Below are 21033 nucleotides of genomic sequence, written 5' to 3'. Positions count from 1 at the left end.
ATTTGCACTAAACTCCGTAGCATAGAGAACCACTAAATTGCATTTCTTTGTAGTGCTAAAATTAGGAGAAGGTTATATAGCTTCAGTAGGAAGAGCAGTAATTTATTATCTGTAATTTTGTCACTACATGCCCACAACAGCCTGATATAACACACAAAGCATTAATTTTCAGAATTACAACACACAAAGCACAAAACTTATGCATCAGGGGCTCCCTTTATAACATCTTCTGTTAAATTCTGCACGATTTTCTTGCCCTCCCATACAACACTTCTGTGCAGCTTTTCTTGTTCTCTCTTGACATAGCACCCATTGCTATGACAAAAGGACCTGCACTTAAAATTACATTATCTTGCTGTAATACAGTCAAATAGCTGCTCATTTCCACAACCTTAGGTGAGGGCAAACCCAAATACACTAACGGTCCCCCAGATGGTGTGAAGCAAAATAGCTGGAAGTTTCAATGTAAGTAACAATGAAAGAGAGTGGGTAAGCATGCGCTCTCTGGTTTTGCATGTTGTACAACACTCTTGCTTTCGTCTTAACAACCAACCATTAACTTTGGGGGACATCATTAGAAGAGGAAATTTTCCAGTACAGTTTCACAAACACTGAAGTCAGAAGAGCAAAGGTGAAAGATGCTAGAATTGACATTTTAAACAACTATTACAGTGAAGATAACTGTATTGAATATTGGTAGACTTAGTTTAACAATTTTTAAGGAAGATCTGTTAATTTCAGAGAAATACAAAACTAATACAAAACAGTTTTTAAGGAAGATCTGTTAATTTCAGAGAACTACAAAACTAATACAAAACAGTTGTAAGTGAAGAAAACTCTGGCCAGTAGACAGGTATGTAGTTTAGGAGGTAGGAAGGAGGAAGCAGCTGAGGAGGTGACAAAAATCTTTTCACAGCTGTAGCAGCCCCTATAGAGCTGACAAAGGCTCTCCTCCTATGTATGATTTCAAAGGCACATGGAGCGCATAGCCGTCTTTCCAGAAGCCAAAACCTTTCAACATCTGGTATTGAAGTACTCTCAATCAGTCCAGTCGATTCCAGAGAGATGCGGAAAGTTGTCCAGAGATGGTAACTTGCAGATAAAGGAAAAAAGAGAAGGCAGAGATTTCAGGGACAGCAATAACACAATCATAGCAGATTGCCTCTCTCAAGGAAAATAAGTGAAATGCTGTAAGAGAAGGAAGGGTTATAGCACCAGAAAATGAATATAGATTTCAACTTAGGAATAGTCAAGAAAAGATTATTCTAGAACTATCAGAAAAACAACAATAACATTATAATCAGAAGTGCCAAAGCTGGAAGGACACCAAAGAAACGTCAAGGAGCCTGACAGGGAAGACAGGTGTCTTGTCAACAAATACTGTGCCAGAAGAAGGTTCATGCACAACTTCTTAAGTCATTTGCCCAAAGCAAATAGCAAGCAAATGAAAGTGTGAGGAATAATAGGATTCTTGTCTCCTACTCTCCATTTCCCTTCATGTTGCCATATGGTATCCATATCTGTGAGGATAAGCGGTACTTTGTACCCTGGTGTTTCAGTTTTCATGACACTTTACAAGTCTCGTTGCTCATTTCGCCGCTTTCCACTAGCTACTCCTTAATGACACCCAGCCATTGCTTCCTTTGCTTTCCCATAAAAACAACATACTCAGGAAATAATGAATGTATATTTGTCTCTTTCAAGTAACTGCAGCTCCGTTTTAACCGTTTACTTTGCAATAAACTTTTTTAAGAGCTTTTTTCCCCCCCTACAAAAAAAGTCTATATATCTTAAGGATCACAATATACAGCTACTCCTTAATGACACCCAGCCATTGCTTCCTTTGCTTTCCCATAAAAACAACATACTCAGGAAATAATGAATGTATATTTGTCTCTTTCAAGTAACTGCAGCTCCGTTTTAACCGTTTACTTTGCAATAAACTTTTTTAAGAGCTTTTTTCCCCCCCTACAAAAAAAGTCTATATATCTTAAGGATCACAATATACTGATTTTTTTAAAGTATACAAATAATATCCCATAGCCTCATTTCTGAGCTACAACCTACATTAATGCCCCCACCTTGGGGCGGGGGGGGGGGAAACACAATAGTGCCAACTGAGCACTCCATAGCTCATTTTGAGTCTTCAGCCCAAACAGAAATACCCAGCGACTGGTATAGTTCACGAAAAAGACTATCAAATTACTTCTAATAGCGAATTGCTACAAAGCATACTTTGCTAGATGGAGTTACTTAAGAAGTTGCCGTGGAAACAAGAAAGAGTTAGCCCAGAGAGGAGTAGTGTAAGCTTAGTAACAACAGCATGCTCAAGTGCTCCAAGCCTTAAGTGAAAGAACCAGCTGAAAAGGTAGAGTCGTTTAGACTCCTCTGACGAGTGCAAATAGTGGACTCAAACCAGTTGTCAAGACTGAGCAGGTCTGGTGAAGATGCAGGTGGAGCCTGAGGAGATGCTAGAAGGGAAAACGAATCCTCCAGAACTACAGAAGCCAGGAACGTACCTCAGGAAAAAAATAAAATTGTGATGAACATGACTCAAAGATTTACCTTTTGGCAGGGTAGTCTCTCTCTGCTTAATATTTTTCAGTGCAAAACTGCTACATAGTCTGTATGAGAAAATTCTGCATTTTTCTGCATTAAAGTAGCCTCTGAAGCAGGTATCAAAACTTACGTTTAAAAAAGAGAATTCTCTGTAGAAGATTCCACATTTTAAGATATTTTAAAATAGGATAAGGTAATGCTTAATATTGCTGAAGTCTCTGAAAACAGAACACTGTTCATAATAAATTAGGAGAAACAAAATTCCTGGGAAATTGGAAATCCTTCTCCTCTCCCCAAACCCCACATTTTCATAGAATTTTAAAGCCTATTCCATTCACAGACCATTGCAACTCTCTGGAAACTATCCTAAAGGGTAAATTTTCCCTGTGTGTAGAGATGTGTTTGCAATGTGTTCTACAACATGGCCTAGGAATGATATTCTAAATTTTTCACCTTTAAATGACAAACTTGAATATGAAGAACTTATAAAGAAACCCAAGTTGGGCTTTTTTTTTTTTTCTTTTTTTTTGGAGAATACAATAAAATTACTACAGCAAAAGGAAAAGATTCATCACTGTTCATAAGAATTCATTCGCCCAGGGAATTTTTTCATCTGTCCTCTTCTTTACTTAGCTAGACAGAAAATAGATTTTGCTGGCTACGTTTAATTTCCACAGCTGTCACTGTGATCTAAAACATTTATATTGGAGCAATCACATTTATCCTCAGGAAACCAGGAACTAGAATACCAGTTCAAACACTGCATAGGCTACCTACTACCTTCTGACCTCAGTGGTGTCTTGGATTTAGAAGTTGTACTGTGCAAATAAGCAGTAAAATGGGGTTTTTTTATTAAAATATATTTGAAAAATGCAATTAGTTCTTGACACAGCAAAAGTTGACATGGTTCATACATGCTTATTGACTGGGTTAGTACAAATGTAAGACAAAAGAAAATATAACAGTAAAATGAAAACAGGATACAAACGATATTCGTGATGTACAACTCTAAACTTATTTCAAGTAGCATACTTTGAATGTCTAGTAACTAATTTAATTGTATAAATTCTGCTTATGGAAAGACTCATCAGAAAAGAGCATCACAAGTAACAGATTCATAGCCCTAGTGAGAGACTCATGTTATTTACTTAAGTCCATTATGCAAACTTTTCAAATGGTTGTTTTGAAAAAAACATTACAGCACTTCTGCAAATATTTGTGGTTCAACCCAAGAAAATAAATAGTTGTTTGTGACAGATGTAAAAAGGAGTCAAGCAGATTTCAGCAGGCTTTAAAACAGTACTAGCAAAATTACAATATAATATATATTTGTACACAACATAATCTTCAATATAAAAACTGCTAAGTACATTGTTCTAGTTATACCAGCCAAATCAGCAAACAACTTGCTCCATCTTTCCTGAAGCAAATCTTAGTTACCAAGCTGGATCTTATTATTCACATTTAAAGTGTTGATATTTATGTAAGTTTAAGTTACGCCTTCAGTTGTATGTTCATTCAGTCTTTTCTTGTACCCCCTAATTCCTCTCCCTTCCCACTTTTTTTTTCCTCCCCTTGTAGTAGTAAAAATGGATTTACACAAAACCATTAACAAGTTTCACGAAAAAATATATTCTGGTTTTAATCAGGCAGCTCATCACTTAAAATTTCACACATACACACTATTGCAAATGTTCTATCTGCAGACTTTCAGGCTGAATGTTCTGCTCCGTTAAGGCCATAATACAACAACTCCTTCAAGAAGGTTGAATCAGAAATACGTCAGAAGACAAAAAACTGTTTTTGACATATAAAGTGAAATAATACATTGACACAAAAGTCACATTTTTAACTAGTTGCATCATTTGTAGTTTACCTATTTAATTTTCCCAGAGCAAGACCCTATTAAATGCTGCAGCCGACAAGTTAAACTTTAATAGATCCAAATTCAGATCTTTGTATTAATACCTTGCAGTTCTTTTGATCCATGAAAGCAAATACCTGCCTAGTTTCTCTTTCCTGTTCTATCACTTACTGTGGTATTTCTAACTTCAAGGAGTAACAGGAAGGAAAGGAAAAATAATTTTGAAAAATGAGGCATCAACTTTCACATTAACTTCATTATGCTGACTACAAATAAAGTTTAAAAAGTACAGACACTTTCTAATTTATTACTATTCTCTTTCCTGTTACACTATCTCTTGCACTTCCAAGATTCTTTATACTTGCATTATCTTATTCCCATTTCTCTCTATTTTTTAACCCTTCTCTCACTTTGTTATACTGTCTTCCTGTTTCCCCTCCCTGTTCCTCCCTCTTTCCTGCAACTTATTTCCTCCCAATTTCTCTCTCTGCTCACAAAACCACCTTGGCCTTTAATTCTGCCTCCTACTGAACCCTCCTTCAGGTTATTAAGCTTTCCACACATTTTGTGGTGCCAGACTACTCACAATCTCTCTGCAAAAGCAGAAAAACATTTCTAAGCGTAAATGAAACTATTAAAATATAAGTGAAACACTAAAGGAACAAAAAAAGAAGGAAGAAAGCCAGTGTAGCACTTCGTATTTGTACAAGAGAAATAAAGCTAACCACAGGCCAGCAACTGAATGGCAGACAGCAGTGAAACAACCTTAAACAGAAAAGTCATGTAGGAAGCCACAGTGCTATATGCAGAGTTCCCCCTGGAGCGTGTACAGGAAAAAAATCCCCCTAAAATTTTAGCATGTCTGCTTTTTATCCCACAACATAGGACTAATTGTCCTCAGTGTCTGAGCTGGATTCCTTGCATGCTGGAGCAGAACAAATACTACTTTTTCACCTATCTGTCACAGCAAACATGAAAGATTATGACAAAAGCAAACCAGCACTAATCTTAGCATCTCACAGAGCTCTGAGCAAAACACCAGAGAGAAAAGCAGAGAGAAAGCTAGCATACAACAGACAGTAAAACAAAATCATCAAATGAGTAGCCAGACAGGAGCATCTTGCCTCTGTGCTTCCACCTCTTTAATAGTCTTCCTATCTGCTGTAGAGCAACGTTAAAACACCCACAGATTTGGTATGTAGATTAAACATAGATTATTATAATACGTTTCAATTTTCTGACAGATTGAATGACTTCATCCAGCAGTTCAGGCATTAAGCCCATAGCTGGTAACTGAGTCAAAACAGAGCTTTTATACACCAGTGAACTCATGTTCCAGCTCTGCAAAATACACATTGTTAACACCTGATCAGTCTAGTCTGATGCTGAGTTTTCTTAAAACACCAAGTCAAGATCAGTTGCGCCTCTACTGGAAAATGCAGAGGCAGGCTATCATATCCCTTTACAGTTTCCATCATTTGAGCTGAGAACATGTGACGGTGTGCTCCCCCGCCCAACCTCACCTTTATCTCCCGTAACCCTGCTCAAGTGGTAACTACCAGGGGCGGTTCTAATGGATGCTGGTAGTGATAGCTGGGTCCGGGTCAAAGTGGATTCAGGAGCCAGATAACAACACAATAGCCAAGGGCTATTGTGAGAAATGCGCCCACTTAACCACAGTGATTGGTATGCAAATATGAGTCAATCATCTTACCCCTATAAATAGTGAGCAGCCCAAGAGCCCTTTGAGCTCTCCTGCAGGGCAGCGGGCGCACGACAGGGATCTCCCCTTGAGTAGGGACGCCTCTCAAGGTTACTCCTCGAGGTTGAGAGATTCCTTGGCGCAACAGATCCTCAGTAAGTGACTAATAGCATGCTAAACTTTGAAATCTTAGCTAAGTGATATAAAGGACAGATTGAGCATATATAATCCTTTAGCCATAAACCGTTGACCAAGTCTGGGACTGGGATTGAATCCAGCCGCACCTAGAGTCCTCTCTGAGAAGGAGTTTAGAAAGCAAGGGCGTCCTTTCTGAACCTCACGACCCAATGGGAGGGTCTCCCTAACAGTTTTGTCTGATCCTGTCCTCTATGCAGTAAATAGTGAAATGTACCTTGCCGTCGAATCTTGTTAAACCACTGTTGCATTTACCATTGAACTTTGTTAATTCACTGTTTTATATCAATAAAGTGTATTGTTGCTTCTCTCTTACGAGTGAGTTGGAGTCTCACTCCATCCGTGACAACATACTACAATCTGAAGCTTGAAATACTGACCCCACCAGATGAGCTGCTCTCCTTTCATTTTTGGCTTCCTAATATTAATGTTTCCTTCCTTGCTCTTTGACCACCTTGTTTGTTCATACGCAATATGCAAGTCCTAAACATTGCAGAGGTCTACCATGTATCAACAAAATTCTCCTGTAACTGCCTTCTAGTAGTTTCAGGTACTACCAAAGGTTTTAGAGTGGAAAAATGACAGTGAGGGAACTCTTGCAGGTCTTCTGCCATCCCCATACTTTTCCAGATTTGGAGTAAGTGGAACGCCCACAGCACGAAGAAACCTCCAGGTGGAACATCTGCCTCAGCATTTGCAGTCAAGGAAAGCGTTATGGTCATCTTTATAGAAGGGAGCAAAGCCAGTGTCACAGCATACTTCAGTAAACCCTGACAATTGCTGTAGACCACTGGAAAGTCTTTGCAGTTGGACACAGCAACTCAGAAAACTTGGACACATAACTGAATTCTCTTGGAGATGTATGAACGGTTACACAACCCCAGGACTCTGTGAAAAACAAAATGGCAAAAAGCCTTCGCTGCTTCCCTCTCACCAGCGCCAGCCCTGTAAGGAACACAGCTCAGCAAAACACAAAAGAGACCACAGTATTTAGAGAAAGGCTTAAAATATTAGGGTAAGGGTAACTTCTGCGCAGCCACAACCTTTGAAAGAATTGAAGGCTTTTAATATAGCTCCTCAATTCTGAAAACACAGTAATCGGGAGACAGCTAGCAGCTGGACAAGAATCTCTACAGTATCTCCAAATCACCTGAAATGACAGCCATATATATTTACACATTATAAAGTGTGTGTGTATGTATACATGCACACAATTTTATATATACATATATATCTACACACACATGCATATATAATCTTTTCTTTAATAAATCTCTCCAAAATGGCTTAGAATGAGACACAGGTAGGTATCTACTCTTTTGGAAGCTAAGTAGGAAATACCTTCTTCCATGTGCTTTTGACTATGCTTCTTTCGGTTAAGCGTTTTTTCACTATTTTTAAATGCAGGATTTCTGGAGGACCTATTCATTACAAAGAGAATTTATGTTCTAATGACTACAGCTTCAACAGACTTGGGCCCCTACGGAAGAAGGATGCTCCTCTCCTCCCCCCACCCCAAATTACCTCAAAGTAATTTTCAGATAAAACAGAGAACACAAAACCTTTAGTTAAAAAAAAAAAAAAAAAATCAAAGGAAGAAACACTGCAAAAAACCCCGAAAAAAAGAATGTACCTTTGACCTCCGGTAATTCAAATAGGGTGTTAATCACCAAAGGATTAACACCCTGTGCATTATAAATAACATAACCAGTCATCAGGAAATTATAACACCCCATATAATCAAGAAACACTGAAGTCTACCACAGAATTATGCCCAAGCAGTGGGAGGTACTAAGATGAGAAACTAATATATTGTATCAGTTCAGTAAGATTCTGCAACTTCGAGCATTATGGAGGACAGCTCAGTACTTAAACGGATAAACCTCTTTCCCTCTATGTGTATGCATGTGCGCATATATATGCGTGTGCACCCACGTGTTTATGTATATAAACACACAAACAAATAATTCATATATTTTAAACATTATATGCATTTTTAAATTGTTAAAAATCTATGCATATATAATCTCCCTATTTTTTTTTCTGGGTAATTTTATATGTTTGTTGCATTAAAATCAAATGCTTTTTAACATACTTTAAGTAACTTTATTTATTCAATGTAATTATTTTTTGCTTAACCAAGGACTTTTTCCCTTATTTGGTTCTGTAGTATAAACCAGTAGCATATTAAATGTAGTATTATTACTGCACAAAAGCATCACTGAAGAAACTTCTATCGAAACACAAACTTTTTTAAAGGAATGAAAAAAAAAAGTCAAAGAAATCGCTACCCACAATATTCTGCTTGAAGGAGACACGCAGCCATCTTATCTTCTGCCATCATCTCCACAACCACTTCCCCCCATTGCAAAGCTTCCCCTAACCTATTTTCTCTCAAACCACACCACTCCTTTTTGCCTGAGAGCCTTTGCCATCCTTTCCTACTCTTTCTCAATCTCCAAAGCTTTTCCTGCCAAGCTTGTTTTCTATTCCTACTGTACCCAAAGGTCCATTCCACCTACACATCCAGTTTCAAGTTTTCCAACCGCTACAGCACTTCAAAAGTCCTGTCCCAGGAGTCCTCACTCATACTGCCTTTGGTCCTGTTACTCTGTCAACAGAACGGCTCCTAACCCCTCTTGCCCATGTTTTCACTGGCTACTGGCACCTACTGCTGCTCTCTCCTTGGCCAACTGCAACCTGCAGTCTGCTATCCGGCTTGCTTTTTTCCCCACACCTTACTCTTTCAAAACCTACACAGGTAAGTAAATAAGTAAACATTAATATACTAGATGAACCAAATGAGATGGGAAGTAGAACTCGCTCAGCACTTACTGTTTCCAGCTGTGCCTGTGCCTTGCTCATCAATCTTCTCCTCTAACCTTGCAGGAACAGGAGGGTTCCACTAGGACAAGGATCCCAACATTTCCCCAAGAGGAAAATCAGACCTCTTCTTTAACATGGAGTACCTCATGAAGAACATAAAGAGCAACTCACCTCAAGGAAGAACAACTCAGTTCAAATTACTTTAATTTGTAATCATATTTTCTGCTGAGACCCAGAGATCAGGGGAGAGAAGATCCACATCCTCACAATCACACCACACTAGTTTACCTTCTTCCAAAGAATGATAAAAGAAGGTAGTGTCACAGAATCTGGTGACACATCTGCAAGCAGGCAAGGCAAGGTTGGGATGAACATGGACAGCTCTTCCCATGTATAAAAATGTTAAAGTTAGATGGGAAAAAAAAAAAGTAGACTTTCTCAGTTTGAGAAGCCTTTACAATCTAAACTGCATCAGAATTTCTCCTTTAAATCTTCAGTAAAAAGACACATTCCTTTAATTTACTTCTTCACATTGCAGAATAACTAGCAAATTTCACCTTTTTCAAGCTCGCTATAAAAACCCAGAGGATTTCTCCAACCTTGTGTCATTCCACAACTATGAAATACAGTTTCTAAATGAAATACACTTTAAGGCTGTACCATGAGAAAAAGCACAGCTTAATTAAGTTAACTAAGCTGATTAAGCCATGCTCTTTCACCTATTACAGGAAGTATTTAGCCCTGGAGCCATCCTAAAGGCACCTCACACGGCGTATGACATGTTTTCCAGAGATACTGTATATATTTAGTCACTGCAGAAGGGGAAAAAGCAAACACCCCATATGTCAGCATGCCAACAAAAAAACAGAAGAAGTATCAGCTGATAAAGCAGCTGTTTACACCTCATTCTTGTCTGGAAGGTAGGTATTACATTACAAGGGAATAGATGAAGTTAAGAGAATATTACCCCAGCACCTCAAATCTGCCCGTTATAAAATAATTGCAGTAGGAACACTTTCTCCAAAAAATCTCGGTCACTGATATTATTACTGGGGTCTTTATATGTTTGCAAACAACTCGGACAAATGGATTTAAAATTGAATAGATTACAGCAGCCTTATTTTAAAACAATTAAGATTAATCTTTCTCCTTTGTTGTATCTAAATGAGTTTATATCATTAAAAGAATTCTTTAAAATTTTCAATCCTTTCAAAATGTCTAAAAGCAATTTCTAAAGTAAAGAAATAGCAAAATAGCATTATTCTTATCTTGGCTTTTGCCAGTACAAGGGTGCTGCTCTGTGTCTCACAAAGATTTCTGGCAGAGTGAGAAAACCTGGTCAGTATCAGAGTCTTTCCTGGGACCTGTCTGAAGTGTCGACAAGCGGCTAAGCTGAATATTAATACACTCTCCATCATCAAAAGCTGTTGCATACCCAAAGGATGAGAAATATTTTAATCAGCTTTCAGCTTGTCTAGTAGAAGTCAGTTTATTCCTTTGGGATTATACATCTATGTGCTCAATTTTTGTCTTCGTGCTCTCTCTCTCTATATATATATTGCTTTTGAAACTAACAGCAAAGAGCCTAAATCTGCTGTTTTGTTGGAAAAAGCCAGCTAATGCTGTGATTCAATTACAGTATTTTACACTTAACAAGAAAATGTAGAAGATGAAAAGCGAAGAAAAAAGTTGAGAAAATAGTCCTGTATCCTGGTTTTTAACAGTAGGATTTCTTAAAGAAACCAGTGGGACTTTTTTTGTTTTGTTCAGTATTTTTGCAAATATTGTGAGTTTTCAAGACTGATTAATTGGTTGTCTTACCCATCTTTTCCCCTCCCCCAGTAGATTCCTAAGTTTTGATACTGTAAATTCACAATTCCTTTAGCATAAATGACCACCAGTGGAACTGACCCATGAATGTATACATGTTTTATAAACACGGGTATCAAGTATGTTCTACGTGAAAGCCAACAGAAGATCACTAACGGAATAATGGTCTTAAAAGCCTTGACTGTAAAACTATAATTGCATGGTAACACTTCCTTTCTCTACTGCCATTCCTCTGAGAGACAAAGTCAGTCACTGTAAGGTTGCATCGATGAAGATACCACCTACAGGAGAAAACTTTTAAAAGTGAGAAATATTAATAATCCTAATTATGTATATTTTTAATCCTTTTAAAAGCATCATAACATTTCAGACTAAGATACAGCCAGGACTTGTACTGGCCTTTGCATTGAGCATCTACATAAACGCAATATAGAATTAATTTCATGTTACTTCATCCCTGCTTCCTTGGGGACAGATGTATTATCACTGTACATCTAATACCATGGTGCTCTTTCCTCTTCCCCGTAAGAGAAGACAGAACTATAAAGCTTAGCTGCTGAAAGATTTCAGATACTCTATCGCCTCAAGGAATTCTGGGAAGTACAACCTTTGTGTACTTTGGTACTACACAGCATCAGCAGAAATTGGTTTGTACAGGCTAATATTAAAATAATTTCTATCCAAATCTTCCATCAGCAACGTAACCAATCATTAGTTTTGAGCACAGGAGTGAGTTCTGTGGTCCTACTACTGCAAATGTTTTCAGCACAGAAACTCCTATTTCATGAAATGGAAGCATGACATTGGACAGAATATGAGAACAATCAGTAAAGGATGACAACAAGTAAACTTACTCTGCCATGTGCCTGAATTACAGAAAAGTCTTATAATTCACTTATCCAAGCTGAATGCCACCACAACATTGACAAAACAATTGACCTTCTAGCTAGCTAGCGAAGCTTTAATCCATTAGCATGTAGCACGCAGCTCGAAGATTGAGCTAAAAATTATTAGCAGTGTATATATACATACATATATATACACGCATAAAAATAAAATAATCACGTCAGTTTATTAGACAATTATATTGATCCCTGGGCAGCTAGACAACATGAACTGATGCGCTATTCCCAGCTATTAACAGCGCATTTTGCAGAATAGTGCATGCTAAGCATGAAGTCGGATTCATCTTGAGCATAGCTCCACTGATGCCATTCCTATTCACAAGCAAGTATCTGGCCTGTTCTCACCGTTCCCTTAATCACTCTGTTATATTACAGATATCCAAAATGAGTCCTATGAAAAGAGATGCCATTAGTATGATTGTGATAAACAATCACATTATTTAACAGGAATAATTTACAAGATTTGCTACACTTAAACTTTATATTAGAGCCTCTGCTGTGAGAATTATATAGAGTTCAGATTCACTAGCAGCGCAAGGAGAACTGCCAAAACCTGATGTTAACTAGAGACATTCGAGAAAAGCCAGTAATTATCTTCTTACTGCAGAATAGTAAACAACATGTCTACAGCTTCAGGATTATTAAGCAGAAGCATGTGTAGTAAGAAATGAAAAGTGTGAAAAAGATTCACTCAAAAGCTCCTGAGAGCTAGAACTGGGAACTGCCAGGAGACAATAAGGGTCAGCTGAAACACAGTCAGCTCCTTCTGTAATACTTAAATGGATAGAACTTGCCCATTTAAAAAAAAAAAAAAAAAAAAAAAAAATCTTAGATCTAGCCCAAATTCTACAATTTCCAATCATGGTAGAGGGGAGGCAGAAATTTGTTGGGTTCCTTCAACTGCAGAATGTTCTCTCCCTAAGACATAGCCAATACGTAACTCTCTTTCAGTTACAGTAAAAATCATAGCCTCATTTTATTGATGAGGAATTTAAGATCAGAAATAGTCTGCAACCTAAAACCAAAGTAAGACCCCAACGTTTTGATCTCCACACTGATTTTGAAAACCACACTTAAGTTACTTGCACAAGTTAAACAGAGGGTCAGTGAAAGAATTAGCACCTAATCCATCAGACCATAATGCTTTCCATGGCAAGTACCGAAGCCAAGTTTTATTTCTTTATATGTAAAAAGAGAGCTGTAATTTTGATCAAAGATTAAGTAACTGTTAAAAAATACATTGCAAAAACACTGTTCACCCGTGATCTTGTTAGGAATCAGAAGGACTGACGATCAGATAGGAAAGAAAAGGTATCAACGCAGCAATGGCAGCTTTTTCGGAAGATGACACCTCCTTTGCTTACAAAAGCCATTTGGAAAGTAAAACAGCTGTATTCTATTTTATAGTGGTTACATAGCCACTCAAATACAATAGTAATAAAACCATGTTTAGCAATACTAGCTGTACTCTAAAAAAAAATTAAATTACAGCAATGTAGATGGTGACATTTTAGTCATGCTGCCATTTGCTTGCACTTTCATTCGAAATCACAACTTCCCCTAGTTTATAGCAATCTCACTAAAAATTATTCCTGCCAAACTACTGTAATTCACAGTTTTAACACCAAACCAAATCTTTTTTTGTATCTATGTAGCATGTCCATAAACATACATACACAAATGTACAAATCCGTAAGCTCTATATCTGACCACTTCCATGATTGCATAAATGAGAACTAGAAACCACTTTAACTATAGTTAATAATTACTCAAGTTTTATATAACATATAGATACATAAATTTCAAAAATACAGAATTTCTTTTCAAGAAATGTTATTCTCAGTGTTCAAATATGGTCTTTTATTCAGTTTTTCTACCAGGAAATGGATTTCTAAAAACATAAAAGGCTTTGCAAAGAATAATTGGACTAGTAAAACAATAGCACAATACTACTACTTCACTACTTCCACAGCAAATAATAAGCCTCGATAAACACACTTGATAAAAAGATCTTCTCTTATTCCAGTATATGTCCATCCAAGGTTCTGGGGAAGATGGTGGAAACCACACAATTTTATACAGTCTACAGCAGCCCCATCATACCAATCCTGCTTTCACTGAAATCGATCACACAGTTCCCATTAACAATAAAAGGGCAACACCAGTTTCGAAAACATCCTTCCAGGACTGACACTGGATTCACAGGGATGTAGCAGGAGCTGCATTCTGAGCTCTTCCCTCTCTGCCACACGCTGGGTGACTTGCAGTACTACCAAATGTAGTCTAATGCTCTTTAAACTCTTTTCCTATGTTGTTCCTGCTGCCAAGAACTGCCCCCAGTGCTCATTCCCTATAAACGCCTTTTCTCTAAATGTAACTTTATATGATTCAGAAGTTACATTAAGAAGTTAATTAGAAGACCAGCACAGTTAAAAACCCCAACATACCTGTGTATGTATTTGTGTGTAGAAGCACGTACATACACATACAGTCACACTACGGACCAGCTTTAGTAGTCTATCCACTATCAGAAAACTTCTACGTGTGATGGAGAATCCTGTTTAAGCCACAGTGCTCAGCTCAGACAGAGATCCGTTTACACAATTCAAATACAAGATTGGGGCATAACCTATACGCACAGTTTTGATTTCTGCTGAATGTGCGTTATATGTATTTATGTTTTAAGTACTAACACATTGCTCATCACATTTTACATGCAAGTACATGTATATACTACACACAATCATATACATCCAATAGTATAAAAATATAGTGAAGATGACAGAAAGAAGCCCTGTTACAGTAAGAGATAAGCACAAGACAACAGAATTCTAGTCATCCAAAACTGAAGCTCACCAAGATACAGTTGTGTGCACAAGAACACCTACAAATGTCAAAGTTGTAACTCGGGTGCAAATCCACCTAGAAGGGAACACAAAAATGGGACAGCATGCCCACCTCCTTCGCACCATCTGGTGCGGCACACGCTACCAGCCACATGACATGCACAGCTGCACAAGCCACCCATGGTCCTCCCATTTGTGCTGTCAGAAACGCATCTCACTTTCCCATAGAACATAAATTGTCCTAAATTCTTCCTGGCTTATGCCAGTTTACATTATAACCTTAATGTTTTCAGTGTAATTCTCACAGTATGCTGGGTAAGTTGGAAGACTGCCCTTTTAACAATTCCCGTTTGTGATAGAAACGTTATAGTGGTTCATATCAACACAGCTTAGATCTCAACCAGCTCACGGAAGGGTTAAAAATAGAAAGTGCTATCCACTGGTTTGCTCTGATGTTCCTGTAGATATTGTCACTGGATGTATCCTCAGTAGAATTCTATTCAACACCTCTGTCTTTAAGTACAAAGCTGTAGGCTGTAGCAGCTTTAGGAAACATAAGTATCCTTTTTTCTGCTGCACAGTATCTGTGTGTAAAATTCTCTAAAGGGGTTTAAGTATTTACCCTGAACACTATCAGACAGTTTCTAAAATTTTCCTTATCCTGTTGCAAAAACACTTCCAAGAGAATCATAAACACAGCCCTTTGTGCTTTCAGCACACACTTTGTTTTGGAAGCTTAAGTCTGAATTCCCTCAGAATTGTAAATATTTTTTTTGAAAGATGTGCAATACAACTTTACTTTTTTGTTGTTGTTGTTTCAAAGATTGGTAGTGATTGTACCACACACAATCCTGAATCCTTTCGCCCATTTCTGACAGCTAAAAATGTTGGGGTCAAGGAAATTAGTGTCAAAAAAAAAAAAGAAAATGAAAAACAAGTCTTCAGGATCAGGTTTTGTTGTTTTTGTTGTTTAAGATAAAAGGTACGTTTCCAGAAACATCTGACTCCTAGTGTACATAAAATATAACCTGCCAAAAATACATTTATTTAAAGGATCTGGCCTAAACAGATAAGAAGAGCCAAAAAGACAAGAAATATGGCTGAAATTTGGGTCTTTGAGCTGCCATGTTGTGCCTACATTTCACAGCTCATTAGGCAAATACGATCGCCCATCACCGCATGGCCCTCCAATAAAGGAGTGTGACACTGCAGTATCTAAGCACGACAGGAAAGCTAAAAAAGAGATTAAAATCATACCTCAGAGTTTCTTGAATTTTGGCTGACAAGGTCAAACCAATTCAAATGTCAGTTAAGTTGCTCTGCATTTTCTGAAAAAAGCTAAACAACCAACCCGCCTGTTTAAGCTAAACAACCAACCAGCCTGTATGTAATCCTGTTATCTTTTTTTTTTTTAAATATAATTGGTTAGCTGTTTAAAATGCCAAAGTCTACAAAAGCTAGGAGGATTCCTTTTAAAAGCATATTTTGTCTTATAGCTTTTCATGGTTATTCTGGAACTGAAATACTCTGATTGAAATACATATTTAAACACTTGTTTTAATTTGGGAAGGAAAAAAAATAGATTATGGCCCTGGGCTGAAATTTTGCAGCTCAAGTTTCAGCCTAGACTCAGTTCTAACTGTCAGGCTGTAAACCCCTGACAATAGTGGCTTATAGCAAAAACTATGACATACTTCATATGTAGCAATCGTAGCAAATAATGAAATAGACCTCAAAAAGGAAAGAAAAATGAATTTACAAGAAAATAGCCTTGCTCTCTGATTTCAATTTAGTTGTATAAACTGATAAAAGCATGCTATTGAGAATAACAGTAATAACAAATTGACTAGTAAATATAGTTTTTAAAAAGTTTTACAAATCAAGATGAAAGTTGTGCAGAAAGATATCAGTGTGCATGAAGTGCCACTTTGCTCATTATAACCACAGTGCACACTTCCACTTTTACACTACATTTATAAATTAAAAGGTGTGCTGCATTTGACTATCGTTAGCTGTATTTTAGGATTCCAAAAAGTCAAATAAATGGTATAACAATTACTTGTGTTTCACTTATACTATTAAAAATATTCTTTAAGATCTACATTTCATTCCTTTAAGTAGACCCTTTATAGTAGGCAAACAGTTATGCTGTTGAATATAACTCCAAATCAGTCATACTTTTCTCTACATATTAGTTCTACGATTTTTTTCATCTTGCCAAATTCCTGCATAAATAGGTGGGATTAAATGGAGCCTAGCCTACCTAACATAATTATATATGTTGTGATTTTATACTGCAATGAAACTGATACATTTTAATAATCCTAGTCTTGGCTCTTACCCACTGAAGTCAATAAAGGTTATTAAGGCCAACTGCCATATAAATACATTGCTACATTGCTAAATGAACTGTCAAAGCAGGAAATACAATTCACACCATATAGCACTACTAGGGTCTTCATTTTTGGTTTTTTTTAAAGGAACACTAGATGTGTTTAAAAAGTCTTTAAAGATTTGATATTTTAAGGGCTCTTACCCACTGAAGTCAGGTTAGGTTATTAAGGCCAACTGCCATATAAATACATTGCTACAAAATGAACTGTCAAAGCAGGAAATACAATTCACACCATATAGCACTACTAGGTCTTCATTTTTGATATTTTAAGTATAATCATATATGTTTTCTTTTTATCCCACAAACAAGAACCGTTTCATTGATTTACATTTTTATTATTCAAATGTGAATCACCCTAAAACAAAATAAACAAAAAAAAGACTGTAGGACTTCTGCAGTTCTTACTGATTTGGCATGGTGTTAGAAGATTTTCATAGCTAAAATAAATGTCAGATTGCAAGGTTTGCATGATATCAGACCCTGAGAGACAAATTGTCTCTCCACTGAATCTCAGAACAGCTACAGCAAGACTTCCTCACATGAGATTTCAGCTTTTCAGACTTCTCTTTACCCAGAAAGCAAAGCCTGTACAGTCTTTTTTCAAATGCTAACTCTCCCTTTGAATTCAGCAAGCATTTATCCTGATGTTGCAGATGATAACGTGTTAATCTTGGATGACTTTTAAAAAACCCCCTCAAACATTTCAATAGCCTTCATATTTTCAAGGGAGGGGGAAAAAGAGAATAAGATTGGTTAAACTGCTTTGGATTTAATGGTTCATAAATTCATGAGGTAATATTGTGGGAAATGCAATGTTTTATCAGAATATCATTCAAATGAAAGGTTTAACATTTACATCACAAGAGCGAGCTCTAAGTAAAACTATCCTCAGGGAAAGAAATGCCAGGAATAAACATTATGATAAAATTGTGTGCTTGCTATAATGTACAAAAATATTAAATAAAGCCCAAAGGTTTGAAGACACTGGGTTAAACTTCCTGCAGTATCATACTTGGCTGTGACATTGGAGCAATTACAATTAGCAGAATCAGAAATTATTTTGGAAAACTTTATTTTCTTCTTCAAGACTGCAAAACTAAACAAAGGGAAGAAAAAAGAGAAAAAAAAAAAGGCACACAGAGAACCCAAGACTGACTTTTGTATCACTCTAGACACATATATAAAAAAAGTTGAGTTGTTCAGCTCACACAGAAATGTACATTGCTTAAGTATTTTCTTTTAAGAAATAATTCCTTTTAAGCAATAATACTCTTCAGAGACAAAATCAACAACTCTAAGGCATTTTTAATTTAAGCATTTTGCCACAATTTATTTTTTTTAAAGAATGATCCAGCTAAAATTATAAATTTGGAGAAAAAACATCAACTGTAGACTACTGGGTACCTTCAGAAATACCTTTTGATTTCACTTAATGCTGTGGAAGCTAAGCATGCACCAAAACACTGCACTTTTTATGTTAAATTGCTGTTGAATTTGTTAACCCACAATTGATTTCCTGTGTTATGGAATCTTAGAGATTACAGCTAACTTGAAGCAACAGGGATAATTCTTGATGTTAATGCCACATTTCTACGTATTTTTATTAAGTCAGTGCTGTCGTTGCATTAAAACTGCGGCTCAACATTGCCCCCTACTGTCATCTTGTGAAACACTAAAGGACAAAATGTAGGTTAAACCCAAAAAAACCCCACCCTACCTCCAAGTCCCAAATACAATAAGCATCAAATTTACTTAGACACTCAACAAAACAGACATTCTCTTCTGTCTCCTTCAATAGCTGAAATTAATTGTGATTAATATGTTCTAAGTCATAAAACATTAAAGCAATTTTTAAAATTTAAATTAGAAGCAGCTTCTGTCTTGGCCCAACCTTCAGTTTGCTGATAAATATCATCCTAAGGCCTGTTGAAAGGAGATACACCGATGCCACCATGTTTCTAATTAGAGACACATGGTAATGTCACACCAATTGCAGAAAACCTAACCCTTGAGAATTCCCGAGTTTGCTGTTTTTCCATGTTCTCAACACACAATGGATATAAAATAACAATCAAACATTCTTGTCTCTACCTCATCTAAGCCTGTGTTACAAGAGAGTCAGTTGTCATTTGAAAGAAAAACAAACCAAAAGATTTTTTTTAAATTATAAAGGTCATTCAAGAATGTGAGCATGTAAGAACACAAAAATGAAGAAAAACCCCCACATAAACAAGTTATAAGTAATTTCTCTCCTTTTGTAGGAAAGTTTAACGTTCACTGATTCCTTGCGGCAACCGATTTCACAAATGAAAGTTCCACTTTTCCACCCTTATTTTCCAAGTCTGAAACCAGCCATTGCTGGAAAAGCTTACAATACGTTTGAGCAGGTTAGTGAGTCACAACATTTCCCTCAAAACTTAAGAGCACATTCTTTTTGCACCATACCTCCAGAGATTCAAAAACACCTCTGCAACAAATCATATTCAGCATCCTCAGCTACATTACAAACTTTTCCAAGTCAGCTACGAGCAAATTGAGGCTTGTGCTGTGACCAGCAGAAATAACTGAGAAGCAGCTTCTAATGCAGACACGTAAGGATATGAGCAAGACACATTTGTCAATACAGTTCCTTCTGTGTACAAATCCAGAAGCGGGCATGCTGGCACTTAGTCAAGCAAAGTCTCCCAACTGAGTCTCTACTTGGACGGACAGCAACAGCAAGCAGGCTAACAGTGCTTGTCACCGAGTCCGTTTTCAAGGAAAGCAGGGATGTACTTTCAAGTATACAGGAACCAATATCACTACAATTATTCAAGAAACTAATCTCCTCTTATTGGTTCTAGCTATGGTGTAAGCGTGCAGGTAGACTACAGACAGATAGTTGTACCTCCAGATCATCATATGTTACTCTCAACCCTCCTCAGATGCATTCACCATTGTTGTCATTGGCAGAGTTGTCTATCTTGGTGTTGTACGAAAAAGTTGACAATGCACAGTTTCAGGGTACCAATTGCTGTGATGCAATAGATGACTGTCATCGTATGAGGCTGTCAAACTTTAAAAACAAGCAAAGTCAGGAAATAACTAAAATCTCCTCTCGGTTTTTTTGGATCTTATTTTGCTCACATTTCTTTTGGCTACTGGGGGAGAAAAATAAGAGGTGGCAGTGGAAGGCTGACATCGATTTTACTTTTCATATGTTCTGAATAAAGTTTAAATCCCATTACTACAGTACAATTAAAAACATAATTGTGAGTGCTCTCAGAATTAAGCTCTAGAGGCTTTAGACTATAAAACTAGTACTTACCATAATCTCCATTTTTCTCCAAAATTCTTCCAATTTAGCCATAGGCTTAAGCCACCAATCACTGCACTTCAAATACCGCTTGCCTTGAAACCAAAACTGCCTAAGCCACTCAAATTCAACCTGCAAGACAAAAACATACTGTAGCATAAACATCTATGTTCATTATTTGGGGCAGGAATGGGGTAATGCATGAATCCAGTTATACTTGAACAACCCCATAGAAAAGGAGAAGGTTACCAAAGTACTAATTTCTAAACGCACCCTTACACCCAGTTGTTTATTTCTATTCCACACGAATTTGTGACCTGAGCTACTCCCTTCAAACCTAGAGAGGTGCAAAACCCAACTCTCTTTTTACAGGTGTGTGGTACGTGTACAAAGAACGTTAAAAGTTCAGGCTTACTCACAATTCAGTCAAATACGTACCAACTCTGGCTTATTTTGATTAACATCGTGGGTTTGAAAATATTTCAGTCATAGAAAAGATTGAAAAAACTTGCAGTAACAAAATTGCTAGAATGCAGCCTAGTCAATTGCTATGCAATGAGAGCGTAGCATTATAATGAAAGAGAGTTTCTCATACTTTACCAAATAATCTGGTTAC

At 37.0% G+C, this 21033-nt stretch overlaps 1 protein-coding gene across 1 annotated transcript in view; it reads right to left on the bottom strand.

The window, feature by feature from the left end:
• FTO (FTO, alpha-ketoglutarate dependent dioxygenase) overlaps window positions 1-21033 on the bottom strand; it is a 258501-nt gene that overhangs the window by 157722 nt on the left and 79746 nt on the right. The window contains exon 7 of the mRNA XM_019471379.1: window positions 20430-20549. Within this exon, the coding sequence (XP_019326924.1) occupies window positions 20430-20549 (120 nt within the window). The remainder of the gene's footprint in view (window positions 1-20429; window positions 20550-21033) is intronic.

This window comes from Aptenodytes forsteri, unplaced genomic scaffold (assembly GCF_000699145.1).
Source record: "Aptenodytes forsteri isolate BGI_AS27 unplaced genomic scaffold, ASM69914v1 Scaffold33, whole genome shotgun sequence".
NCBI lineage: Eukaryota > Metazoa > Chordata > Aves > Sphenisciformes > Spheniscidae > Aptenodytes > Aptenodytes forsteri.
This window is presented reverse-complemented; position numbering and strand designations above follow the sequence as displayed.